The following is a 27,660-nucleotide window of genomic DNA, read 5'->3' as shown; positions in this document are numbered from 1 at the left end:
GTCTCAGTGGGCGGGTCTCTTGTGCCCTCTAGAAGTGCTGCTCGTGTGCATCTACCTGTGGATAAGCGGGGGCGTGTCCAGCATTATACGACCCTGTCTGCTTAAAACAGACAACAGTTTGACAACACTTAACGTTAGCATAATTACTGTACTTCGTTCGCCGGTTTTGAATGTCTCTAGCTTTATATGTAGCCTTAGTAGCGAATGTATACTAACATGTAATTGATCATAAAGTAATACAGATTAAAACAGTTTAGGTTTCTTAATTTAAAACATTGTAAGAAATTACTCTAAATACTTTTAAAGAGTTGTCGCTACTGGGAATACATTTTGTACTGATGGCAACCCCAAGGCGCCCTGGGAGGGCTAGATCTCAACTGCCAGCATGTTACCACGAAGGGTTTCTGGAAAAGAAATCTTCACAAGATAAGGTGGGTCATACTCATAGCTATGTGTAAAGGGAAGCGCGTACTTTTGTTTGGTTTTACATGAGCATGCATCCTCATTAAAAATCTTGCATCCTCATCGTGCGTAAAACGCATTGAGACATTTTGGGGAACGTTAGCCTGCTATTACCTGTCTTAGTACTTCTCTCTATGTATACATCTGACTGTGATTTTCTATTATTTACATTTGGCTTGATTGTTTGTCAATGTCAACAGTTGGCTACATGTCTAGTCTATATGTAAGTGTATATCCAAATGCATGACGTGTTTTTATTGAAATAACATGAAATGAACTTGTTCTGTAATAGTTTGAATGAAATTATGTATCCTATATTCCAGCTACTGAATTATTAAAGTCTTATAATGTTTCATAATCGGTTATCATTTACTGTGTGGCAACTAACGTTACTGTTCTACTGTGTCGCAACTTACTGTTTTACTGTAAATTGAAATCAGTTCCTCAAAGTAGGCTGTAAAAGGCATTCCTTTTAACATGCCACAAGGTTCACAAATCATTTGGATCCCAGGGCTAATATTTAACGTACAACGTCACTGCCAAGAAATAAGATTTATGTGCGCGTCAAAGTTAGGCCTTTACAAGTGTCTGTGGTAATGTCAATCAAAAGCATGTCATCTAAAACAGGTCTTGCAGGTTCGGAATGCATTTGCATTTAGTAGAAATCTTTTTAAGATCGTTTTCCGTAATCGTTTCTTTTATTTTACACATTGGGGTGGTTTCCCGAACAGGGATTACCTTAAAACAGGACTAGGCCTTAGTTTAATAAGTAAATGTAAATAGTTTTAGCAAACATGCCTTACTAAAAACATTACTTGTGTATTTTGAGGCAAAACAAAGGGTACTGATGTATTTTAAGATGTTTTCAGTTTGGAAAGCTCTTACATTTATTTTAGTCTAGGACTAGTCTAATCCCAGTCCGGGAAACCGTCCCATTAAGTCTTAGGTTCTGTTAGAGTACAACATTGAAAAGCTTTTGTTTTTATGCTTACCACCTTTAAATTTTGGAAATACTTGAATTTTTTTTTTTAAACCTTTAATCTTAACATTCTTAAAATATTGACCAGGAAATTAATATATTTGCATGTGAACTAAAGTTTAATTACAATATGAAAGCATACAGTATGCAGTACAGTACTTTACGTGACTTCAAGTAATCGTTCTGAGGAATCTACCATTGTTCTTCATTCCTGTCATACCTTACAAACCGGTTTAGGTTTTCCAACATTACGACATGTTTTAAAAATAAGCTTTGTCAACAATGTCAGACACACGCATGTGGTGTCTATTTGATTATTTTGGTCTCAATGTTCTTAATCTTGTTCTTTGCACAGATGGGCCGAAAATTGTGGACCTCTTTATGTGGCAATTCTCTATATTTCTTCAATAATACCAAAGACAATGCCGTAAGTGTATTTCCAGACTGATTTGTTTAAGATATATATTTTAGTGTGTGTCTATTTGCAATGTTTGTGGACGTTTGTATGAGATCAAATGCATGCTATGTCTAAATGCTGTTTGTTCTTTCCATATAGATATGTTTATGGTATACAAGACAATATACAATTAAAAACACATAACAGATCTGTTTTATAGATACATTGATTGTATTTTGCTTGTGTATGTGTGTGAAAACAGTATATAGACAAGCTGGATTTGTCTGATCTCATGTCTGTATCTGATGACTGCTGTCGTGACCGAAACCTGGGTGCAGCTCGATTTACCCTGCACATGAAAAATGAAGACATCGTAATGATTGTAAGTCTTCTACTGACCTCTCATCGTCTGTTGGATGAAGTACATTAAAGACAATGTAAAAATGATCTTGTCTTGCTGTGACAGAAAAATATCTACTGTATACATATTCTGTGCTGTATACATTGATATACTGTATACAGTGTAAAACTAAAGGACTTATCTTTATTTTATTTTCTGTTTTTCAGGCTCCTACCCTGGAGGCCCGAGAGCTGTGGAAAGGCTATTTACTATCAGTTGCTAAGGTCAGTTGTGAATTGTCCTACATAATGTTTAATATACAGTATGACAAACACACCACTCACTGTTTACCAAGTAAACCATTAGCCAGAGTTAATAGAAATGCATTATAATAAAAGTACACTAATGTGGGAATATTTCATCATACTGTATGTATTCACGTCTTTAGCCAATCTAATCTGGTTGAATTAATGCCCTACAGTGATAACATTTATCAGTGTTTGCAAAAAGGTAGCCATTTAACCATCATAAGACAGTTTTATTGTACTATAATAAAATCTAAATGTGGGTGAGAATTTATGTAAGTAAGATTTATGTGTGATTAACCCAGTAGTACTTGATTTATAATTTGCATTTTGTAAAGTGATTGACATATCATTATCTTTAATTGCTGACTATTACACTCTCAGAAATTAAATTGATAAAAGCTGTCACTGGGGCGGTGTCCTTTTAAAAGGTCCTACTACAGAATGTACCATTTAGGTACAGATATATATATATACTAGTCAACATTTGAAGTGGATCAAAAAAGTTTATCAAAGTTGTCCTATGACAAGAATGGGTATAAGGGATTGGTTTTATGTAAACATTTATTAAAGGTTTTGATCCACTTCGAATGTTGACTAGTGTATATATATATATATATATATACATTTGGCACCAATATGCACTCTTAAGGTATAAAGGTGTACTTTTAAAAAGGTACCGCCCCTTTGCGATTTTAAGTGCTCTTTTAAAAGCTTTCAGAAGATTAAAGTTAATTTTATTGCGTTGGCCTTTTTCTATATTTGAACTACAGTATGTAAATGATGGGGGAACACAATTGGGGAATGTTTCCAAACCAGATTTGAACACACATTGCTGGTATAAACCAGTGGCGATGCCAGTTATTTAAAAAATTAAGAGGACCTCAGTGAAATAGGGTGGACCTCAATGCCTACTCTCAAATTACATAATTTTACATGAAACAGATTACATTACGCTGTTTGAGTAATGGATCAAATCATTAGATCAGCAAAAAAACGGAAATAAGGAAAATAAAATATAAACTTATGAAAAAGTAAAAAAAAAGTAACAAATAAAGTATAGGCCTTACAGTATTTAGGAACAAAAATAGAATCAAATGAATAATAACACAGTCTTCTTCATTCTTTAAATTAAATATAATTAATCTTTTTAAAGCTACTGAAGTGATTTTTCTTGTGTTTTCTCTTGTTTGACTTACACAACATATGACACAAACATAAACAGATTTTTTATGGGCACTTCCACTTTAAGACAGAATAAGCACGGATCCATATACTGACACACACAAAAAACACACTTTCTAGACTGTTTGCGTTCACTTTAAGACATAACTTGACTATTTTATGATAATATTTGTCAAGACTGTGTTATTTTGTGATAATTTAGTGTGTATGGATCCTGTCAAGTGCATAGAGATTCTGTGTTTGCGTACTTTTTTAAAAATGCACATCTTTGTGCGTTAAGCATGTGTGTCCATTTAAGTATGCGTGTGCGTCTGTGCATACAGAAAACAGCTCAATTAACATCGTCTTGCGTTTAAATTGTTTAAAGGCTTGAATGTTAACATTTGCAAGGTTTAAAACACATGCAAATGATAAACTTTCTGCAAAAAAAATTATTTATTTCTGAATGATGTATATTTGTGTGACCATTATTAAAAAGATTATTATAATTTATGCGTAATTTATTTGTCTTTCCACAAAAATAGTTTTTGTCTCTTCTGACTGGGTGTGCCAGCCGTTATTCTGAGTGGGCCAGTGCCGCCCTTAATGTGTATACAGCTTAATGTGTCACATGTACAGAACCAGGCTATTACCACTCAGGGCATTAGCCCATAACCACTCTATAGCCCAGACCAGAGGCATAAGAAACCCCAGAATTTTTAATCTGTTTAGTTCTTTTGTTCATTTTATACCAAGTCCAGATAAACCCAGACTAATCATTTACACTGTTTCTGTTCTTTAGCTGACAGTGCCCAGCTCTCTGAACCTTCTTCCTGGTCAGATTTACATAATGAAAGAAATAATTGAGAAAGAGAAAAAGAGGCAGCGGACTTATTCATCACCTGAACCGAACATTTATGTATCTGTAATCTCAGACATGCCCGCGTAAGTTGAACTCACTCTATATAAATCATAAACATCATTACATTTAACGTTCTAATGTTTAATACATCAAAATTATCATGTTTGTTCTAGGTGTTTCTATAAAGTTTCTCGTATTGAGGCTGAACTCCGACTGGAACGGTACCCAGAACAGGGGAATCTGCTGCTGAGACCCCGCCAAGATGGAGAATCTTTTGCCATAACCACCCGTGAAGATGTCAACGGGTAAAACACATTCTGCTCTATGTAAAGTGACTCTATGTTGAGTCACTTTATTTATTATGACTCAACTTGTATACTTAAATGTTCTGATTTCTTTGTATGAATTCAATATTTGGCTTGATGGCTACATCTGGTGAAAAATATTGTGTCAATAGCCCACTTAGAAATACCCTTACTGATAAAAATGCTGATGTGTCAAATACTTATTTTCCCCGCTATATCTGCCTATGAACCATATTATGTAGTCTGCATATATTGGGAAATGTATTGTTTTTATATAAAATAACTTTTTGGCACTTGTAGTAACACTTTCTTTTGCACCCAGTAGATCAATATTCAGACATTATCGTGTGACTCGCAAGCACGATGGCGGATTCTACATAGATATCGAGGCTCCTGTAAGTATCTGGATTTGAAACTACTCTGTGTCCCCTTAAGAGACTTACAACTATACACCCAATAAAAGCTTGCCTAGGATCATCACATATATTCCAAGCTCTTGCCTAAGGTATTCATGCATGCTCATTGTGTAAGCAGACGGAAAGCACTGATAAGAAAATCTTATCTTGGTCATCAGTTTGCGGTAAATAGGTGGATCTAATCACAAGAGTTACACATTAAACTTTTCTCAGAAATCATGACAGAGCTTTAGATGCGGCACTTTTACAGTATCTGTCACGTCTTCTCTTCCTGTTTGATCCAAAGTTGTTAGGGGCATCCGAATGGTGTCCTTGCAAAGCCTCTAAAAACAACGTGGGTTTTAAGGCCACCGCCAGTGTTAACCTGATCTTAACTAAGTAGCTAGGGCAAGAAGCAAACATCATTCCTAGCTTATCACAATCAAATAACTCGCTGGTAACCGGTATTTGCACTTATGTTTTGTAAAATGTTGTTTGCCAACACAGATCTCCTGTAACACTTTACAAGATGTTGTAAACTGCATGGTGGAGAAGACCAACAGTGTTTTGAAACCTTTCGTGATGGAGGAATACTATGAAGACACTATCAGTAAGATACGATTTTAATAGCGTTTTGTAAACAAAAGCTTATGGTAAATAACAAACATAGAGAAGCTGAGTGCTTTAGCTTTGATACGAAGTACACAAAAAAAGATTCATTCAATTTACTCAAATTTTTTTAAGGGAAGTGGTTGCAATCAATTTATTTAAGCTACATTTAAACAAAAGTTTTTTATTTTATTTTACTAAAATGTTTTTTGTTTAAATGTAGCTTAAATAAATTGATTGCAACCACTTACCTTAAAAAAAAAAAAAAAACTAGGTAAACTGAATGAATTTTTTTTCAGTGCATCGAGCCTTATGAAAATGAGTTGATAAAGACAACTGAAAAGAAATACAGTTTTTGGGTTCATTTTTAAGACTTTGCTTATTCAAACTCAAGTAAAAACTTTCAGTTTTTTATAAGTTGTAAGTCAAACCCCCTTCGAGATAATAAAACAGATATAGTGATCATGCAAAAATACATCATCAAAATTGAACTCGAGTTTGTAGTAAACATGTCAAAATACACAAGGAAGTATAATTACAATGTTAAACATACCCATATCACTGAAATCACAATCATAAGACACCAGATTAGTTTACAGGTTAAAGGTGTTAAAGGCCTGGGAGAGGTGAAGTTTAATTTAGCCTAGAAGTCATGTGAATGGAGTGTGAATAATTGGGTATTTAAAAGTGAATGCTATGCCATAATATGATGAAGCTGTTTCTGACAGACCATTGTCAGCTGAAACCCGTTTGACTGACATGGCCTGCCAGAACGGACTTGTGATTTTTATTTTTCTTGTTTAATCTTGAAGTGTGCTGCCAAAAACGCAGCACAGCATTCTGGACTATATCTTTGAGGATCTCTAATGTGCGTCTTTATTATTTCTATTAGCATTTGTTGAAACCAATGAGGAGAATGGTGAGCAAAGTTTTCAAAAAGCCATCAGTGTCCCTTCGCATTCTCCACCAGCACCGCCCCCCAAACCAGGTAACACATCTTAAGCATCACACACAATCAATCTGTCGTTTTCGAGGTATCGTTGCTGAATTAATACACTAGCTTGGATAATGCAGTGAACAAGACATTCTGTAACTGTATTTTTTGCATATTTAGGCAAAGGGAATAACAAAGCTTATTCAGATACATCTTCAAACATCTATGTCAATGAGCCAGGTAAATATCGAATTTTCTAAGCACTTTAAGAGTTGATGGTTCTCGTTTTATTTAACTGATAGACTTTTGTTTTGCTTCCTTATGCAGATGATAGCGAGTTCGATGAGGTGGGCGTTTTTTGTCCTGGACCCCCTTTAATACCACGTGTACCAGGTAAATATCTCTTTCTGAAATGTTCAAGTGTAACTTACCAGCATTTCTGGGTATTTACATGAGTTGTAGACAGCAGATATTTGGTTCTTAGTTAACATTTAAAGGAGACATATCATGAAAATCTGACTTTTTCCATGTTTAAGTGCTATAATTGGGTCCCCAGGGCTTCTATTAAAGGGATAGTTCGGCCAAAAATGATATTAAACCAATGATTTACTCACCCCCAAGCTGTCCGAGTTGCATATGTCCATTGTTTTTCAGACAAACACATTTTCGGATATTTTAGAAAATGTTTTAGATCTTTTAGTTGATTAAATGTAATGTTACGGGGTCCACGACCTTCAAGTCCAAAAAAAGTGCTCCATCCTTCACAAAATAAATCCAAACGGCTCCAGGATGATAAACAAACGTCTTCTGAGGGTAATCCGCGCGGTGTTGTTGTAGAAAATATCCATATTTAAAACTTTATTAACGAAAATAACTACCTTCCGGTAGCGCCGCCATCTTAGTCGCGTCCTCATTCAGAATGAGAGCTTACGCAGCCTACGGAGGCTACTCTGCTGCTGATCTGTGCCCCCGCCCTACGAATTTGTCATACGTCACCAAGAAAAGTGCGTACACTACACTAATACTCTCTCCTGAATACAGAGGAGTCTAAGATCGTGGCGCTACCTGAAGGTAGTTATTTACTCTGGGGACACCAAAGATTTATTTGACATCTTAAAGAAGTCTTCTGAAATGTCCCCTTTAAAGAAAACATTATTTTGTATATAATGTGATATGAAATGACACTTTAATTTTAAACATTTACTGAAAAAGGTTAAAGTGACAAAAAGGTTGAAAAATATTTTGAATTGCATTTTTTTTTATAATTTACGGGATAATTTTCAGCATAATTTTTTCCACAGCCCGACTGCCCCATCAGAATTCTTTAACAGCCCTGAACGCTAGCTCAAGTGAGTTCACCAACTTCATCTTTTATGAATTGTTTTATAAATGTGACCCTGGACCACAAAACCAGTCCTAAGTAGCATGGGTATATTTGTAGCAATACATTGTATTAGTCAAAATTATCGATTTTATACGCCAAAAATCAATAGGATATTAAAGGTGGGGTGCATGATCTTTAAAAGCCAATGTTGAAATCACCTAAACAAACACGCCCCTACCCCAATAGAATCTGGACCTTCTTTTGATAGACCCGTGCCACACATACGCAACCCAGGAAACGATGTCGGTTAGTAGACACACCCCTTACTGCTGATTGGCTACAACTGTGTTTTGGTACTCGGCCCGACTCCCTTTTCCAAAGAGTTTTTTATCATGCACCCCGCCTTTAAGTAAAGATCATGTTTCATTAAGATATTTTGTACATTTCCTACCGTAAATATATATATAAAAAAGTTATTATTATTAGTAACATGTGTTTCTAAGGACTTCACGTGGACAAATTTAAAGGCGATTTTCTCTTTTAAGATTCCAGATTTTCAAATAGTTGTATCTTGGTCAAATATTGTTATATGCTAATAAGATGCATACATCAATGTAAAGCTTATTTATTTAGCCATCAGATGTAAATGTATTAGTTTTAATGATGTTTAAATCTCAATTTCAAAAAACAGTTTTTTCATTAAAGGGATAGTTCACCCAAAAATGAAAATTCTGTCATCATTTACTCACCCTCATGTGGTTACAAACCCGCATAAATTTCTTTGTTCTGATAAAGACGAAGGAAGATATTTAGAGAAATGTTTGTAACCAAACAGTTCGTGGACCCCTGTTTGATTACAAACATTTCTCTAAATATCTTCCTTTGTGTTCATCAGAACAAAGAAATAAAAACAGGTTTGTAACAACATGAGAGTGAGTAAATGATGACAGAATTTTCATTTTTGGGTGAACTATCCCTTTAAGGCTTTATGCTTTTTGCTGGTTTGCATTACTGTCATTGTAGTTTTCTTCACTTCTTTATATAAGTAAATAATGTTTCTATGTCACTGACCTTTAATGTAAAAATAGGCTGCTGGTTCATATGCCCTGGTCTTGTCTAAAATTGCTACTTTCTTTTTTGATGCAGATTGCGAAAGAAAAGCTTTAAAACCACCTGGGTACCCTAACCATGTGCCACGAAGCCAAAGTTTATCAGACTTGACTGGGAACTTTGAGAGTTCTCAAAATCGACAAAAACCCTCAGGCAAGCCTACATTTGTGGTGTCACAGTGTGTCGCAATGTTTTCAACTTGTGTAACCGTAAAACAAATAACTCGCTTTTGTTTTACCCCTTCTAGGTATTACAAAGGAACTTGAGCATATATTTCGGAGAAGAGCAATGCGAAATGATCCTCAAACTGGTGAACAATCACTATAAGAGTCATATTGTGGATCTTACATCTACAGCAACAGAAGAGGATCTACGAACACATCAGCAGGCCCACAATGAACCTGTTTTGGCTGGACTGTTTTGAAGACACTGAATCACTGCCATGTGTATACTGTGCAGTATAGTAGCTACACTCAAACAAATGACAAGGTTTGCTCTTGTATCTACTTATTTTAGCGTACTGATAAAGATTGATCCGTTTCAAAGATTGGTCAAGCGAACATATGAAGGAGTACTGTAACGAATGTATAATAATTTTACAGTAACATTAATTCCTTAATGTCAAATAGCTGGTCTATTTTATTCTTCACTGCCTCTCTTATACACACATTATTTGCTTTAATGATCAAAAGGTTTTCAAAGCACTATATTATGTCAAACACTTTATTATTTTAAAAGTTGCTGGTCTTCTTTTTTCGATTTAGAAACCTAAATGTCTTTTTGATTACTTATTACTTTTATATGTTTCAGAAACAATACATGATCACAGACATTATTTTCATGTTTGTTTTATAAGGAAGTCGCACACAAGTATGGTTGGTATTTGTTTTATTGATGTAACAGGTGGTGTTATATTACAATCTTGCAGGTTGACTTTAGTTCCCGACAGAAATGTTCAAGTGTGTGTCTAGCAGCATTGCGGGTTATATTTAGCCTGGGTGCCAGCCGATCTTAGCCCCGCCCACAACATTTTGAGGAACGGGAAGATCGGTCTGGAGTTTCACCGTTGAGTTGCTACTATGCTCGACCCAAAGCTGGTCGAACCAATCAAATTGTCAGGGCGGGCTTTATATGATGATGGACAGATGATCAGTAACGTAAATCAACCACGTCACCAAAGAGCGCGTGTGTTGAATCTGTTGTTTACAACGAAATGGCTGCCGCGGTAGAAATCAGATGTGTGGACTCTGACATTGAGTCTGTTCTAAAAGATATCGACAGAGCATTGATTTTAAAAGAGGAACAGAGAAACGCGAGCAAGGCATTTGTTGATGTTTTTGCCGTCCTACGGGATTCGACAAAAGTTGTCGCACTTATGAAAGATCAAGTTAAAGAAGCAACTAAAATGGGTATCACGGCGATGCAACTCGGTGTGCACGACGAGATGGATATAACAAGCAAACGTAATGGGTATCGTCGTGGATGAAGTTCAACTAATGTACAAATGGTAAGAGATAGTCTTACTGTATGACTTAATGTGATATAAATGAAATGTTGTAAACATAGTAGGTGTTGATGTACGTTCGCAAACTCAGACTTGTAGTGTGTGTCGTAGCGAAATAACTAGCAGTTCGGTCAAGCTGCAAATACGTCATTTCAACATACGTCTCACACCCCGTTGCTCTGATTGGTCGTAGGTCTATCCAATTGAGTGCAGAGGCATTTTTCGGTTGAGACACGCCTCATAATTATAGCTCAATGGAGCGGTATCAGACTCAAATTCTGACTAGAATTGAGTATGACAACGTCAGGCTAGGTTATATTAACAAGAGGACAGCAATGCAAAAACAAACAAATCAAAAAAAGGCAAAAACAAAATTATTTTCTTCTATAATATGTACAAGTATTGCAACAAGCATACAAAAAATGTGTTGTAAATATCTGCATCTCAAAAACACTGAAATGCAAATGTACCTTTTTGGGTGACATGGACACACACGCACACACATACACACACCACAAACATCATTGCCTGTGCACAACCAATTCATTTGTCTTGACTCAGCCTTCCTGGATTTCTTGAATTATTAATCTATGAAAGGCATTAAACTTCTCTGTGATTAAATTTAGGATTATTGTGCTACTCTGATACTAACTGTAAGTTTAAAAAGTTTTGTTTTTTAAGAAGCAGTCTAGCAAAATGTAAGACAATTACTGTTTGAATATAATACAGTTACAGCTTGAACAACAATACCAACACGATGTCTGCTGCATTGAAATAACTGTTAATATGTGGCTTTAATCGACCAATACTGTGAATTTTTGGCTCTATGGACACGTAGTTTCAAGCCAATAAAGCATTATGTAAAATACCCCTCCGTGTCTTCATTCAGGACATTGAAAGGCACACGATAAGGGAGCTAAGAGTGTGAGGAAGATGGGAACAGCTCACCTCAGAGCTGTAACGAATCGCTGATGAGAGCTTCCTGTCGTTCTCCAACCGTGCGCAAACGTGTAACAGTTCTAGTGTGTGGGTATATTTGTCAGTAAAGGACTTATGTAAGGCTGGCATTGGAGCTGCTCGTGTTACTGTTTCTCTTCTGTCCGCTCAGCACGATGCTGGGCACCTGGAGTCCCGTCTGCACTGAGAAACTCCCATTCCACACCTATAGGGGGCGACGTAGAGCATAAACATAAGGGATAATGTGCTTCAATTCAATCCTGTTATTTATGCAAGGGGTCTGGGTTTAATTTTTTTTTCTCCATGTGCATTAGAACTTTCAGACTGAATTTTAAAATGTTACATCTTACCATAAACGCTGGTATAACAGGCTGCTGGAATTTGGTTCTGAAGGTATGAAGAAGAGTTTTGTTTCTAGCATTGTAGAAAGACAATGCGCCTGTGTAAATGGTGAAGAGACACGAAACCACACCTTGAAGATTTCCTTGTATTCATTAGAGATTAAACTATTTTAAAACATACAGTCAGTGACTACTCTAACTAGTCAACTATATCCCTCAACTACTTCCTCGTTTGTTTATGAAGGAACTCACCTTCTTCATAGTTGCAGTGAATGCCGATGCGATCTGGAATGGGGCAGTCTAGCGTCCTGGCTTTGTTATTGTGCTTGGCTGTGAGGCTCTGCTGTAGCCAATTGTTCAGGTGGATGCACCAGGATGCATTGCTCTTTCCCAGCTGATCAAAGCGACCCATAGATCGCAAGGCTATCCCTACTGCAAACGCTTTACTTTCTTTATCGAAGCGCACCTCCCAATAATGCTGCCCTGCGTCGATCATAGTGTCTCCTGGACAGGGAGAGAAACATTAAGTACGTTTTGTAATTGGGAAATTAGCCCCAATTTTGAGATGCATCTTATCACTGGAAATACAGCACACAAGTCAGAAATTTGAGTGGTACTTTAAAGGGATACTTCACCCAAAAATGAAAATAATGTCATTAATGACTCACCCTCATGTCGTTCCAAACTCGTAAGACCTCCGTTCATCTTCGGAACACAGTTTAAAGATGTTTTATATATTTAGTTCGAGAGCTTGTTGACCCTTTATTAAAAATCTATGTAAGGTATACTGTCCATGTCCAGAAAGGTAATAAAAACATCATCAAAGTAGTCCATGATGTGACATCGGTGGGTCAGTTAGAATGTGGTGAAGCATCGAAAAATTCATTTTGGTCCAAAAATTACGACTTTATTCAGCATTGTCTTCTCTTCCGCGTCTGTTGTGAAGCGCATGCGCGAGACTAAAGTCACGTGACTGCAGTGACGCGGATGACGTGTTATCCTCAGACATGTTTGCAAAGTTTTTTTTTTTAAACTTATAGCGTGCATCTCCCTCTCAGTCTATAAACGAAGCCCAGGTGCACAAAAAAAAACAGCTGGGGCGCACCAGATAACACGTCAGCCATGTCACTGCAGTCACGTGACTTTAGTCTTGCGCATGTGCTTCACAACAGACACAGAAAAAAGACAATACTGAAAATAGACATAATTTTTGTTATTGTTGGACTGTACATAGATTTTCAATGAAGGGTCAACAAGCTCTCAGACTAAATAAAAAACATCTTAAACTGTGTTCCGAAGATGAACGGAGGTATTACGAGTTTGGAACGACATGAGGGAGTTTTTAATGACATTATTTTCATTTTTGGGTGAACTATCCCTTTAATTGTAGATGACAGACTTTCGTTCAAGGAAAATAGTGATTGACATTAATTGTAACATGGTAATGTTGATTCACCCAAGACAGTGTAGGACTCTGCTGTGAAGCGGTCTCGACCGACTCTAGCAGTAGGAGCTCTTTTGGGTGACATCACCGCTGTCCTGAGGGACAAAACAGATTATGAGTCAGTGCAGGCTTGACAGTATGACACACACTTACGTGAATAGTTACACAAGCTAGAAAAGGCTGCACTGAAATCAGAATATTAGTGAAACAAATTTGTAAAGACTGTATAAAGAGGCTATATTCAGGCAGACTGTTTTCTATCTAATATGATAATCAACAGTGTATAAGTGACTAGTGATAGACCGATATATTGCAGAGGCCGGTATGTGGATTTTTTTATAAGCATGGGCCGATCTTTTCAATCAGGCAGTAAATATATCTATTACTTAAATTTGTTATTTGTAATGAAAAGACATTCAATGTAAAGCCAAAGTCTGACATACACTAAAATGTTATTCACTTTTTAACATGACGTAATGTTGTGTCACACACAACAACACAGTGGTTCAACACACTTATTCAAACAGTACAGTGAGATGTCAGATCCATGTTAATTTTGTCTCATTATTTAATTGTTTAATTTTGTTTTAAGTACTTTATGGGGTGGTTTCCCGGACAGAGATGAGCTTATCTCAGGACTAGGCCTCAGTTTATTTAGGAAATATAACTAGCTTCAACAAACATGCTTACTAAAAACATTACTTGTGTGCATTTTGAGGCTCTTGCATTTATTTTAGTCTAGGACTAGTCTAATCCCTGTCTGGGAAACAGCCCCTAAAAGAGTTAGGGAGAGCGAGAGCGAAAGTAAATTTTTCAGAAAAACTTAATTTGAAAACATAATGTTATAGACAGAGATATATTTTGCTGTGCAGGGATGAAAGTATCACACAGGTGGGTCAAAAGTAACACAACAAAACAAGATAGATTTACATGTAAATATACATGTTAATTTGTAACTGCAAACATATTTTGTCATTTATCTTTGTAAAAAATAATGAAATTACATTTTTTATTTTAAATTTCAGTTTTATCAAATGTTTCAAAAGCAACCAACAGTACAAACTTAAATTGTTGGGAATAAAACAGTTTTTCAACAGTTTGAACACTATAAAAATGTAATTAAATCTAATCAGAATAATATAAATTTTCAACATATACAACAGTATTAGCAGTATTACTTTCGTCCCAACAGAAACCCCTGACATTTAAACACGATTTACTTTTTTTTTTATCAGAGAAGTGAAACTTCAGGATGTGTTAGGTCACTTAATAACCTGTAAGTTGATCAGTACAGTAACACATGAAACAAAAAACACAATGCGTTATAAGACAAAAATGACCGCTTTAGGTATTTACTTGTCATGGTTGAAAACACCTTTCTGGAGTAAAAACGCAATATTTGTCAGGTCTGTCAAGGGTTTGTGTGCTAAAATGCTGTCATTAGTTTGGGATGCAAATGTTATCAGGGCTCGGACAAAATCGCTTTGTTACTTTCGTCCCACTTTACTTTTGCCCCGGTTCTCCTCTACATTTATAAATGTTATGCATAACATGCTTATGTAGTTTCACCAATTTTCTGCTTGTCTCTTATATACTGTAATTAAATGTGTGTTATATCGGCCTCATATCAGCCAATCAGCCATACAGCTCTCCTAAAATCGGTACCCACCATAAAAAAACCACAACAACATACCGGTCGACCACTAACTACGACATATCAAACCGGAGTCTCTTGTGATTCGAGTTATACATAGTAAGAAAGCCATAGTAAGAATAATGTCAAATCTGACCTGGCAGGAGAATGCATGGGAGAGTTAGTTCTGTTCTTATCCTTCCGGATGTCTTGAACCGTTGTTCCGCTCTTCCCACCACTGCTGTCCCATTCCACACTGAGATCCTCTATTTTTAAATTCTGATGGGCTGAACCTGCATCCAGTTTAAAGACAAATGCTGGAAGCAAAGAGGGAGAGATAAAGGTATTAGGTCAAGTTTAATTTTTTATTCATTTGGAGGTAAATTTATGTAAAAAATAGTCTGCAGGGTTTTAAGTGAGAGGAAGGTTACATTGTGTTACCTTGTAAGATACATTGTTACAGTTTTCATGTGTGCAACACAACTATGCAAAAAAGCATTTTGGTAAGGATCAAAAATGTGCATAATAGAAGATATAGACCATTTCAAAAGATGCAAACAACACTGGTCCAGAAGCACTTCCTGTTTCAGTTTTTTAACACTAGATAAACGTTGGGATAAAATACAACCAACAGAACATATAGAACTGAATCAAAAAGTCAAAGAAACACCTTAAAGATAATGATATATGTAAAATAAAATAAAAAACAGTCACAAACTGAAAAAGGAAGTGTTTCTGGACCAGTGTTGTTTACATCTTTTGAAATGGTCTATAAGCATTCAAAACTAACAGTTTAGCCGGTGCACTAAAAAAATCTAGAATTTTTATGACATCACACTACACAGGGAAAAATATGGATTTTTTCCAGAAAGATTCTTGCACAAAATATATTCAAGCACTTTCAATGACCAGTATCTATTTATGTTTATTTTTAAAAACTTTCCAGAGCCTTGAATTATTTCCCCCAGATTCACAAACTTTTAAGAATTTCAAAAAGCCGTGGGAACCCTGAGTCTGTTAGTCTCTTCTCCTGTTTAAGTCTGACCCTTGTCTTTTAATCTGACAACCATTATAAGATTGCAGTCATTCATTACAGTACATACAGTAAGTCCAAACCAAGTTACAGATCAAATGTGAACCTGTCTGTGAAAACCAGGCTAATCATTTAAGTATTTGATTAGTCATCAAAGTTTGATTTTAATAATTTATTTCACTTTAATATACATCTTTGACCTTACTCTGTCAATATTAAACATATCAAGGTCACATATTTTCACAGAATGTTCTTTACATTATGTGAGATGAAAACAATACAATAAAAAATGGTCTGTTTAAAGGGGACATATTATCAGACTTTTTTAAGATGTAAAGTAAGTCTTTGGTGTCCCCAGAGTGCGTATGTGAAGTTTAAGCTCAACATTGAAATTGACACTGCAAGCAAAAATGTGAAGTTTTGGGGTGTGTCATTTAAAATGCAAATGAACTGATAAAATGCAAGCACTGATCGCCATGATAGTGGCTTGTTAAAACTGAATCTCAATTGTGCTGTCAATTTCTCTTTTTTTGCACTAAATGGCAGTGCCGTGGTTGCATAGTGCAGATTAAGGGGCAGTATTTAAAAAAAATCCCCTTTTGACATCACAAGGGGAGCTAAATTTAATGACCTAATTTTTTACATGCTTGCAGAAAACTAGGTAGATTTTCATGATATGTCCCCTTTTAATTTTTTATTTACTTCAGTCAATTATAACTGAGAGTTTCTTTTGACTATGGTCTCTGCGTAGGTCTTTAACTGTCTATTTAGTAAAGACAGTGCTTAAGTGACCTTTGTAAGACTGTTCTGCGTAAAGGAAAGAAACTCAACGCCTCATTGCCTTTGTGTGTGTGTGTAAGCAGATGTGTGTGTAAGCAGGTACGTAAATGTGCAAGCACTTCTTACCATGAGTTTCCAGAGTAACCGGCTCTGAGAATTCACCTGCAACAGCCTTATTGCACGCCTTCACTCGAAAGGTCATGTATCGTGTTTCAAAACGAAGGCCTGCAAAACCAGCCAGACATCACAGCTATCAGTTTATCTAAATCTACTCAAGAAGGATTTTCCCCACACCCAAAATTAACATAAGTACTCACCTGTGAGTGTGTACTCATTTTCTTTTATACCCTCCACCACCATCCACGGGTACTCTTCTCGGGCCCGTGGAGGACCTTCGTGATTGGTTCTCCGATGTTCAAGAATGTAGTGGTCGATTTTGGAGTCAGGTTCAGGTAAGGTCCACACCACTGTGACTGTGTTATCAAACACTTGGCATTCAGCCACTTGAATCTCTGGCGTCGCAGGAACTAAAGATGAGAGGAATTTGGATATTTCAAACTTGATATTAATTTAACATTTAATAAATTTTTTTAATATAAAAAAACGCTATCATTTTAAAGTTAGCTCATGGTACAACACTGTTTATTGTTTACATTAAAATAAACAGGGAATTTAAGGAAGCCAGATTGCGTTTACATGAAATAAAAAGATTGAAAGGAAATGGGGCTTTTTTCATCCAAGACATCAAGTTACATAATGCATAATCTGGCTTGACACTAAAAAAGCCCTTTACATGCAAAGTTTGAGCATGTTTTTCATAAAGCATTTCCTCATTAGTGAGGAACAGTACACTGACCTGGAAGGAATGCGATGGCCCGAAGCATGTTTCGTTCCTGAGTAAAGTCCACCATCATGTGATTCATACTGTCACTGGCCTTTGCTTTCAAGGACAGACGAAACGCTGGAGCCATAGTGACGCTACAGAAATACAGATTATTATATTTAGTCATTAACAATAAACCACTTCTCAATGACTGAGAACGGGAATATGGGAATGTCACAAGGAAATATTGCACACTATTCCCTTCATGCACACACGCATGCAAACACTCTGGAATGATGCAAATTCTAAAACAGAAAATTGAGATTTTTCTAAGGAAAGACACTAAAAATGAAAAATGATCCAAATGAATAGATGTTCTGATGTGAGGGAGGTAAGTAAATGAATATGTAAAGAATCTAGAAGCTCTAATTCTGTACTAAACTCATGATCTAAGTATGAACATCTGTACAGTACCTATCCTTTATGCCTTTGGCCGCCTGCAGCAGACAAAAACAGAGGAAGGGGCAGAGAGAGAGAGATAGGGAGCAAGAGTCTCATTGAGTTTTAACAATACAACAATGCATCAGTCATACCAGCACGTGTTAAGCAGAAAAAGCCAGCTGCATCTGTCACAATTTGTCACTTTGTTAGAGAAAACAACACTTTCTGGTGCCAAAAAGTGTAAACAGGGCATCAATTAAACATGCTTGAAAATGTTAACAGGGCATAGCTACATGCAACTGTATACATAACGGTTCATAAAAAACTTGACATAATAATGTGTCACTAAAGGTAATGAGTTGCAACACAATAAAGTTATTTAATTTGAATAGATGAGTCATTTAACAAGATTAAACATTCCAGATGGGCGGTACCTGGGTGAAGCTGTCATTCTCAGAGGAGCAAAGCGTCTGATTGGCTAATTCCAGCAGCTCCTCTGAGCTTTCTAGGGCTTTGGTGCATGCGCTCAGCTGGTTCTGAAAGATGAATAACAATAATTATAGTGTCAAGAATAGACAGACAGATAGATTGAAAGAAAGATATTGTGACATAACCAGCATTCTTGTATTTTGCATTCTGATGGCTCTTATTTTTGGCATTGAAAGCATAACCTTATTGGCATGTGAATTGAATTCTTATTTTCATACTTGTCTGCTACCTGTTCTACCAATACCCATGTATGCTTCAAATTATCTTGTAACAAGGAGGTAAATAAACAACCGTAATGACAGAGGCACATATGCTGTTAAGACCTGTATGAATTTCCTTTTTGTGATGAACACAAAAGAAGATATTTTGATAAATGATGGTAAGCACACAGTTAAGGGTTCCCATTGAATTCCATCATATTTGTTTTTCCTACTATAGAAGTCAATGGTTACAATCAGCTGTGTGCTTACCATCATTTATCAAAATATCTTCTTTTGTGTTCATCAGATAAAATAAATTCATACAGATTTAGAACGACATGAGGATGTGAAAATGATGACATAATTTTCATTTTTGGGTGAACTGTCCCTTTAAATGCTTTCTCTCAGATGTTCAGGTATGCATTGTAAGGATCCTGCCTGGATTACACACACACACACACAGTAATCCTTAAGGATTTCTGGTTATCCTTCTAACCAGACACATGAACACACATGAGCTCTACAGCCTCTCACTCAGTTGGTCTGTTTACTGATTTGACCTAATGATGAGCAAACATGAAACACTGGAGTATGTTTTAAGTTGTATTATCGCTTTTGATAAACCTAAATGCAATCTAAGCTCTATGCTACGACTGAGTGGATGTTCACATTTTATGACCATTGTTTCTGCTGGCATAGCTTTAAAATTGCACTGACTGCTTTGTATGAAAAACACAAAGAGCAGAATGCTCGGCAGTAGACCCAACCCATCTAAATTCGACACCGTGATCTCTGTTACAACCCCCTCGGAAACCCTATATGAATTAATGCTATGCTAGTTTATGCCACATTGTAGTGGACACACACAGAGCTCTCACCTGTAGTTCATATGTCCGGCTTGCTCTTTCCTGTTTGATGCGCGTGACCATACCCTCCTTCAGTTCATCCAAAACCGCATGCAGTGAACTAAACTCCAAATCTAGATCCCCCTGCACTCGGTTTGCATTCGCCTAATAACATGACAAGAGCAAATTGCATTATTTAGCCACATATATAGATATGACAAAGTGAATTTCTCATTTAACAAAAAGCAATGCAATAGCAAAGTTATGTCATATTACACAAATTAAAATGTGCTTTTGATACCTCTAAGTTTTGTAGATTCTGCTTTAAACAGCAGATGAAATTTTGAATTTCTTCATTCTTCAAGGCCAATGTAGTGATGATCTTCCTCAGTGACTCCTGAAACATAACGTAATATAATTTAGATTTATGCATTTGGCAGGCGCTTACATAAAGCGAGTTACAGTTTTTGGGTGTCATTCTGATGATACTTTCCAAATGACGTCAGCATTTCCTGGACTATTTTGGAGCGCGAGCTTGATGCACAGAGGTAAATAAATGAGCACACGCGGATAATAAAGTAACTCATATTTTGTTAATCAGAAATATCGCTTTTTATTCACCATATCGGGCTAAATTCATTGATAATGAGCCGCACAGCAGGGGCTTTATGTCCGGGGCACCTCCCTGAAGCCAGAAGGGGCGTTGGATTTCATGAGGCGCTGCGCAGACCGATCAGCCTATGCCATTAAAGTATCGCGAGAATTATTCGATAAGTTCTGCTCTCGCGATACCTCGATGCCATACACTGACCTGTCTGCACATAACCGCATGAAGTCAAACACAAGAAGGCTCCTACAGTAACAATACAGGCCGGTTTAGGGTTACTCTGCAGCAAAATGTGTCATCGCCTGTATTTGTTTTTTAAATATGATGTTTACACAAATGTTATTTTGTCTCTTAGGAATGATGTCTGTAATCCTTACTTAAAAATAGACTGCATTTTGCGTTTCGTAGCTCCGAGAGAACCTGGGCGGTTTCTGGGCAATCGGACATGCTGTTGTTTGTTAACTTGTGCAAATATTCACGTAAGCATTTAAAACACCGTAAACAATACCCACGTTAAGTTATAACTTCATCCGACTTTATCTTTGAAAATGCACCTGCACGTTAACACAATGAGCTGGTGACGACTGGAAGTGAAGCTACGAGCTAACACTAATTCGTATTTAGTCTCTGTTGAATGCAGCATTCTCATCGGAATCGTTTTGATATTAATATATCTATAACAACTTACCCTCTGTTCGTCCATGCTGTCGACATGCAGCTCCTGTTTCAGATATTCTCAAGATATCTATCCCAGGCTGTCCTTCGCTGGCCCTTCGCACTGGTACTGATGTTGCTATGGAGTGTTGCATCTCACTCGACTCACAGAAGCTTAAGAAAGTTGCACGCATGCGCAGAGCAAGGTATGACGGGTAATGTAGTTTCCTAGTAGGTTACCCTTACATATCTACATAATTAAATATTCAACTATTATAGAATATATCTGCTGACATCTGTTTAATATTGAATGCACTTTTTATGTCAGACGATGTACAGTATAATATCAAGTATAAATATTACTGTTTACCTCACCACTACATTTCATGTAATGTACTATATATAGTAATATACGCTGATCAACAGCAGTTATTTGTGGTGGAAACATGACAATTGCAAAAGTACATTTTATTTTTGATAGGTAAGTTGAGTTTTGTAAATATTTTAAAACATTTAACATAATAGGCTATCACAATAAAAAAGACTCATGCCCAGTGTTGCATGCATATCAGACCAAGAGCAACCATTAATAAAATATGTGGCACATATAGACCACCTAACCAAAGCCCAGAGGATAAGGATGATTGGATTACCGTTAATGTGTGGCCTTGGGTTTGAACTGTTTCATTTTATTGTATCTGCAGGAGATATGCAGTAGTAAACTAGCAAAAGTCTACTGGATAATGTTCAAGGTGATGAGAATGTCTAATGTTTCAACATTCACTCAATTAAATTATCTCGGTATAGCAATTATTTCAAGTGCTTAAAGCTCTTGGACATGACCTGAAGCACCTGTTTCATCTTTGTATATTAATAAAAGGATGAATGAAAGATTAGAGGTCTTTTATTATCCTCTTTGTGTTCTGAGCAACGTTCTTTCATCTTCTGTATCAGGTAGATGTTATATTAAAAGGAAACCATAGATACTGATAAATAGATGATTCATTAGCAGAAACCACAATGATTTGAATAGTTTAAAGTTGTATTAATGGTCTATAGTAGGATCTCTTCAGTAGCGATTTCCATAGGGCTCACTGAATCGAAAGGATTTGATCTCATTAACAGTGCAGAGCAGGTCACGCATTCGTCTGGCTCTCCTCTCTTCCAGCACCAGCCTGCGGGAACGCTCTCGAGCTGCCTGCTGCTCTGCCCGTTTCTCTGCACGCTTTCGTCTTAACCAACTATGGTAAAAGAAAGCAAGAGATATCCTTGTAGATAGTTTCGTTTTCATTCTGTCTACTTCTGCATAAGTGAGATGGTTTAAGAACTGAACTGCTAATAACTCACTGTCTGAAGGCCTTTTCACTCTCTTCTCGGCTGTGCAAGCAAAAGCCGCTCTCCTGTTCCAGTCTCTTCATATCTTCCAGCTGTTTTTCTTTTAGCTGCTGTTCCTGTTTTTTCTGAAGCCAGCTTTTAAAGGACTTCTCTGGGTCACCACAGTCCCTCTGCCATACCAACAACAAAAATGAAAGCCACACTCAGTTTACTCTTAGCCCCTAAAGCAGGGGTCTCAAACATTTTTGGGGGTCTCCAACCTTTTGGGGGTCTCCAACCTTTTTGTGGGCAAGGGCTACCAGAATGGATAAAACAATCTGGAGGGCTACTTTTTGATATAGTCTACTCAAAACTTTTTTGTTTTACTTGTTTATTTTATTTTATTTTAATTGTTGATATGTTTAAGTATTGTTGTTAACATACTTAAACCAGGCCATGCTTGTATAAAAATATGTAATAAATAAATATTACAATTGAGACTATTAATAGAATGTGCTTTGGCGGGCACCTCACATATTCATAGGGCTTACTGAATCGGCCATCTAAGCAGAAATACATGTGGTTACATTAGGGCCAATAAACAGTGCATGTTTAAATGGCTCCCTCTAGTGGACCCACCTTGCAGCTCATCCTTTCCATTTCCTGTGCTTTCTGGACCCTCCTTTCTTCATGTAATTGGTCTCTCTTCCTCATAAGCCATGACTGGAAGGCCTGCTCGTTTTCCTGTCGCTTCTGTTCTTCTTCCTCTTTTCTCTTCTGCTCGTCCTGAGAAAGGACCAAAAGTGAAAAGGGAAACGAAAACACAACAGTAAAAATGTGTGCATGTAAATTATGACTTTAAATCAATCAAAACCCTTATTACAAAGTTGCACCATTAGGATGACAGATCAATCATTAAAATAAGATGACAATGATTGCAATTAAAGGCGGGGTGCATGATTTTTCAAAAACACTTTGGAAAAGGGAGTCGGGCCGAGTACCAAAACACACTTGTAGCCAATCAGCAGTAAGGGGCGTGTCTACTTACCGACATCGTTGCCTGGGTTGCATATGCATGGGGCGGGTCTATCAAAAGAAGGTCCAGATTCTATTGGGATGGGGCGTGTTTGTTTAGGGCAGTGGTCCTCAAACTGGGGGCCGGGGTAGGTTATACAACACATTGATTTATCATGAATTCTGTGTAATTAAACCAAATAAATATAAGCCTACTTTCTAAAAGCACTACTTTGTATAGTTTAATATGTTTTGTTTAATTAAAATGTTAGAAGTTTTTGTCATACATTTTCTTTGGGGGGGCCGCAAAGGAATGCACCGTACACAAGGGGGGCCGCACGCTGAAAAAATTTGAGAACCACTGGTTTAGGGCAGGGGGGTCCGCGAGATGGTGCCAGGGGGGCCCCAGTTTTATGACATTTTATGAAATACATTTATTTATCATGAATTCTGTGTGATTAAACTTAAAAAAATAAGGCTACTAACCAAAAGCACTACTTTTTTGTATAATTTAATGTTTTTTTATTAAAATGTTGAGTTTTAGAACAGTTTTTTGTCACAAAATTTTCTTTGGGGGGCCGCGAAGTAATACACCCTACACAAGCGGGGCCACACACTGAAAAAGTTTGGGAACCACTGGTTTAGGGGATTTCAAAAATCATCATTGGCTTTCAGAGATCATGCACCCCGCCTTTAAACAATTAAAAAAACAACGCACACCTCTTTAGCCTGCCTTTCTCTTCGCTCCTGATGTTTGGCCAGTAATTCTTTCTGCTGTGGTGAGAGGGTAAAGGTCACATGTGTGGATGATCCATTTGCTGACTGAACCCTGCGCTTGGTGCCATGTACCCATGTTCCCCTTTGGGATGGTCTGGCAGAACTGGGTCTGTTCCTGCGTTTCGCTGGAGGTTTAGGGACATACAGGGACTCAATGCCAGGGGTGAAAGGCGAGGTGGAATGTTGTCTCGGTGAAGTTACGGGACTCTTATTAGGTTGGAGGCTAGACTCACTTTGCCTTGAGGATCCTTGCAGATTATCATTACCGTGAGATATTGCCAAAGGAGGTAGCAATCCTTGACTTTCCACCTCCTTTAGACTAACTAGGTCAAACTTTCCATCTTTTTCCACCAAAACTCGTCCTTCTTTTGTTCCTTCATTGCGTTCCTCCTCATTTGTGTGATCTCCTGGCTTTTCACTATGAGAGATCTTTAGTTTCTGCATTTGTTCTGACACCTCAGCATCATCTTCTAAGGCACTATAGAGGGCTCTGTTTCTCTCCTGAGTCTCAAACTCCTGAGCAGGCACCACTAGATCTACTAAACTGTCTTTAAACTGCAGGCGTCTGCGGCGGCTGTGGTCTGGAGGTTCTTGGTCTTGCAGTTGCCTGTTAGCCTCTTGGATCTTATCTAAAATGTATTTCTTTTCTTCATCAAGATCTTCATCATTCTTCAACTGTGGAGAGGTTACCTGGTTGTCAGGATCTAACACACCCTCTAACGGCTCCATGGGCGTTGGCCACCTTTCCTCTCCTTCATCATTATCCACATCCCCATCTTTCCTTTTGTCTTCTTTAAGCTCATCTTCTGCAAGCTCTTTGTCGATTTGAGCTTCAATATCATAATCATCAGGATCCTGATGAAGAAATACAAAATAAGAAAAGGACCCTCCAAGAAAAGATTACAGCCCCAAGTTGACTGAAGGGTGAATCAGATACATAGAGCGCATGTGTTGAATAATGCAATCCTATCAGACATAGTTTTCTGGTTAAGTGAAAGTGGGTATGGATCTGTGTCAGTGGGGTGGATTTCAGACAGCGTCTGTGTAACCAAACACCACGCATTAAAACATTATTCCAGAGAGATATGCACCTCACTGTTTTTCACTGTGCAGAGACTAACCTGTTCACTCTTGCTCTCCTCACTGATAAGCCAATCCAGATCTTTCTCAAAATCATCCTCGTACTCATCCTGAGTGTTTTTGACTTCAGAAACACTCATTCTTTTTGTGTTCCCCACCATGAAGGAACCTCACAGAAGCACTGCAAATATAAAACCTGTGTCCCATCCAAACCAAATTACTAAAAATTTATTTCTGTTAAGAGCATAGACACACAGAAAATACATTTTCAAGAAAAAAATCTTAGTATTTAAAACAAGCAAAAAAAAATCTGCCAATGGGGTAAGCGAATTTTTCTTGAATTTTTCTTCAATTTAGTGTTTAAGAAAAATGTTCAAGCTTTTTTGTTTACCAATTGGCAGATTTTTTTGCTTGTTTTATGCCCAAATCACTTAAATTTGAAATTTTTTGGTCTAAAAACTAGACTTCATTTATAAAAACTAAAAAAAATATCTAAAAACTAGTGTCATTTCGTTTTGCTCATCAAGAAAAAGCATCTTAATTTAAGAATTTTTAGATATTTTTACTGACAACAAGACAAAAATATTTTTTTTTCTTGAAAATCATTTTTTGCAGTGTATGGCTTAATATGTCAACAAAATCGTAAAGATGACATGGAGAAATAATTAAAGGGATAGTTCACCCAAAATGAAAATTCGGTTATAATTTTCTCATCCTCATGTTGTTCTAAACCTGTATGAATGTATTTTTTTCTGATGAACACAAAATAAGATATTTTGATAAATTATGGTAAGCACACAGCTGATTGTGATCATTGACTTCCATAGTAGGAAAAACAAATATGATGGAATTCATTGGGTACGTCAACTTTGTGCTTACCATCATTTATCAAAATATCTTCTTCATCATTTATAACAATACTTCCCATAATATTTGTTTTCCTACTATGGAAGTCAATGGTTACAATCAGCTGTGTGCTTACCATCATTTATTAAAATATCTTATTTTGTGTTCATCAAAAAATAAATAGATAAATAAATTCATAACAACATGAGGATTAGAAAATATTGACAGAAATTTAATTTTTGAGTGATCTATCCCTTTAAACTTAAACATAGGCTTGTATGTGTATATTAATGTAGGCTACTAGGGTTGCAAATGCACTGGGGTTTTAAATTTATACAGCTTGGATGCATTCAGAAAGATAAGCAGATGTATACATGAATATTGCAAAAGAGATTTATAATATATAATGCCAAATGTGTGTCATCATCATGCCGTCATGAAATCAATTAAAGCATCATATCAAATGAAAATATCTTATATTTCTAAACTGTTGTCATTGTCTGACTAATATTTTTCCCTTTTAGTTATTTTTTATTTAAATTCAGAAATTACAGGCACAATTTATATATTTAATTACAACTTTTTGGTGAACACTAACCAGATATGTCTATTTCACTAAACGCAATGCAATAATAGTTACTGTATTGTTCTAAAAACATACATTTGGCCTAATATTATAACACTGCATTGCCTTGTTCATGTGGTCCTGTCAGTCTATAACAGATCTGACTTGCCAGCCGATTATAGAATTAACTTCTTTACAGTTTATTATTTAGGCTACCTGAAAATAACCTTACCTTCAAAACTTCTGTATGCTCTTATCTCGTGTTAATCGCAAATGAATACAAAAACTGGTCGTCCTATATATTCTATAAAGCAGGTCTCCATGCGCACCTGTTCATTTAAGAACAGCTCGCTTTAATCCTTTGGTGGCCTCAGTTTCAAAGTGGCTTGTAACAGGTGTTGACATGGAGACGCACAACACTGCTTGTAGTGGGTGCGCGCGCATGCGCAGACTCTCTGTAAATGTAGAAGGGAGATCCAGACAGATTTAATCAATGATACAGTTAATGGAAAACTAGAAAGGCACAGCAAAAGATACTTTGGTTTATATGACTAAAATATTTGTAAATAAAAACCGTAAAACTGAGCAATGTATGCATGAGAGATATTTTATAATGAATAGACCAGTTTAATAAAGATTAAATAGGCTATAAATATTGTTGTCATTAAAATGTATTGAATAAAAAATCTACAAAATCACAGCTTTACACTTCACAAAATTTTCTTTTATAAAATACTCAACTGCACGCTGCACTTTAGCAAATAACACCTCATACTATTTGAACTAAGCATTGACAATTTAAACACACTTTACACTCACAGTTTATGACCACTTTACCTGTTACCTGCATTGCATCATTACATTGTAAAATTAAATTGTATTGTTAATTGTTTTGCGCACGGGCTCTCGTATTTATATTGCAAGTTAACTTTTGCTCTTGTATTGTTTATTTTGATTCTTCTTCTTCGTTTTTCCTTGTATATTGTATTTTATTTTATATTTTATAATGTTTGTATTTTATAGTATAAAATTGTAGTTGATCTTACTTTTACCTCGTCTTTCTCGTTAATAAATTTGACCAAAGTGCATATGATAATAAAAATCTGTTTTACATATTTGTTGTACGA

At 36.5% G+C, this 27,660-nt stretch overlaps 3 protein-coding genes across 6 annotated transcripts; 1 reads left to right on the top strand and 2 right to left on the bottom strand.

The window, feature by feature from the left end:
- The first annotated feature begins 83 nt into the window (after positions 1–83).
- stap2b (signal transducing adaptor family member 2b) lies at positions 84–11,558 on the top strand. 2 transcript variants are annotated; one of them, XM_065246735.2, is made up of 15 exons: positions 84–431; positions 1,797–1,868; positions 2,101–2,220; positions 2,406–2,462; positions 4,450–4,592; positions 4,683–4,814; positions 5,140–5,209; positions 5,717–5,819; positions 6,711–6,806; positions 6,933–6,992; positions 7,080–7,145; positions 8,054–8,101; positions 9,223–9,339; positions 9,434–10,168; positions 11,003–11,558. In XM_065246735.2, exons 1-14 carry the CDS (start codon positions 339–341, stop codon positions 9,511–9,513), a joined length of 1,257 nt encoding a protein of 418 aa, XP_065102807.1. In that variant the 5' UTR covers positions 84–338; the 3' UTR covers positions 9,514–10,168; positions 11,003–11,558. The 2 variants fall into 2 exon arrangements, with proteins under 2 accessions (XP_065102807.1, XP_065102806.1); XM_065246734.2 differs by having other exon boundaries at positions 5,137–5,209.
- Positions 11,012–21,111, bottom strand: fsd1 (fibronectin type III and SPRY domain containing 1). 2 transcript variants are annotated; one of them, XM_065246733.2, is made up of 13 exons: positions 20,972–21,111; positions 19,978–20,073; positions 19,710–19,841; positions 18,577–18,678; positions 18,176–18,198; positions 17,735–17,856; positions 17,196–17,405; positions 17,005–17,103; positions 15,223–15,382; positions 13,445–13,527; positions 12,241–12,492; positions 11,998–12,034; positions 11,012–11,852 (listed from the first exon to the last, which is right to left on the bottom strand). In XM_065246733.2, the coding sequence occupies exons 1-13, from the start codon at positions 20,984–20,986 to the stop codon at positions 11,795–11,797; spliced, it is 1,389 nt and encodes a 462-aa protein (XP_065102805.1). In that variant the 5' UTR covers positions 20,987–21,111; the 3' UTR covers positions 11,012–11,794. The 2 variants fall into 2 exon arrangements, with proteins under 2 accessions (XP_065102805.1, XP_065102804.1); XM_065246732.2 differs by having other exon boundaries at positions 11,014–11,852; positions 11,998–12,086.
- Positions 21,112–21,382: 271 nt separating this feature from the next.
- On the bottom strand, positions 21,383–27,445 carry ccdc181 (coiled-coil domain containing 181). 2 transcript variants are annotated; one of them, XM_065246728.2, is made up of 6 exons: positions 26,766–27,445; positions 25,164–25,318; positions 23,986–24,897; positions 22,891–23,037; positions 22,285–22,442; positions 21,383–22,178 (listed from the first exon to the last, which is right to left on the bottom strand). In XM_065246728.2, exons 2-6 carry the CDS (start codon positions 25,281–25,283, stop codon positions 22,007–22,009), a joined length of 1,509 nt encoding a protein of 502 aa, XP_065102800.1. In that variant the 5' UTR covers positions 25,284–25,318; positions 26,766–27,445; the 3' UTR covers positions 21,383–22,006. The 2 variants fall into 2 exon arrangements, with proteins under 2 accessions (XP_065102800.1, XP_065102801.1); XM_065246729.2 differs by having other exon boundaries at positions 26,863–27,445.
- Positions 27,446–27,660: the final 215 nt, after the last annotated feature.

This window comes from Paramisgurnus dabryanus, chromosome 11, assembly GCF_030506205.2.
Source record: "Paramisgurnus dabryanus chromosome 11, PD_genome_1.1, whole genome shotgun sequence".
Taxonomy (NCBI): domain Eukaryota; kingdom Metazoa; phylum Chordata; class Actinopteri; order Cypriniformes; family Cobitidae; genus Paramisgurnus; species Paramisgurnus dabryanus.
Note: the sequence above shows the minus strand (reverse complement) of the source record. Positions and strands in the feature narration are given on the sequence as shown.

Excerpts from the sequence above, each read along its gene's own strand:
- fsd1 (XM_065246732.2), bottom strand. Across the intron at positions 17,857-18,175 it reads GCCAAAGGCATAAAGGATAG|CGTCACTATGGCTCCAGCGT; the intron begins GTACTGTACAGA and ends GTATTTCTGTAG. Across the intron at positions 13,528-15,222 it reads CCCATGCATTCTCCTGCCAG|GACAGCGGTGATGTCACCCA; the intron begins GTCAGATTTGAC and ends TTTGTCCCTCAG.
- ccdc181 (XM_065246728.2), bottom strand. The coding sequence starts at position 25,283 with ATGGTGGGGAACACAAAAAGAATGAGTGTTTCTGAAGTCAAAAACACT. Across the intron at positions 23,038-23,985 it reads GAGAAAGGCAGGCTAAAGAG|GACGAGCAGAAGAGAAAAGA; the intron begins GTGTGCGTTGTT and ends GTCCTTTCTCAG. Across the intron at positions 22,179-22,284 it reads AGTGAAAAGGCCTTCAGACA|TTGGTTAAGACGAAAGCGTG; the intron begins GTGAGTTATTAG and ends CTTTTACCATAG.
- stap2b (XM_065246734.2), top strand. The coding sequence starts at position 339 with ATGGCAACCCCAAGGCGCCCTGGGAGGGCTAGATCTCAACTGCCAGCA. Across the intron at positions 1,869-2,100 it reads ATAATACCAAAGACAATGCC|TATATAGACAAGCTGGATTT; the intron begins GTAAGTGTATTT and ends GTGTGAAAACAG. Across the intron at positions 6,993-7,079 it reads CATCTATGTCAATGAGCCAG|ATGATAGCGAGTTCGATGAG; the intron begins GTAAATATCGAA and ends TTCCTTATGCAG.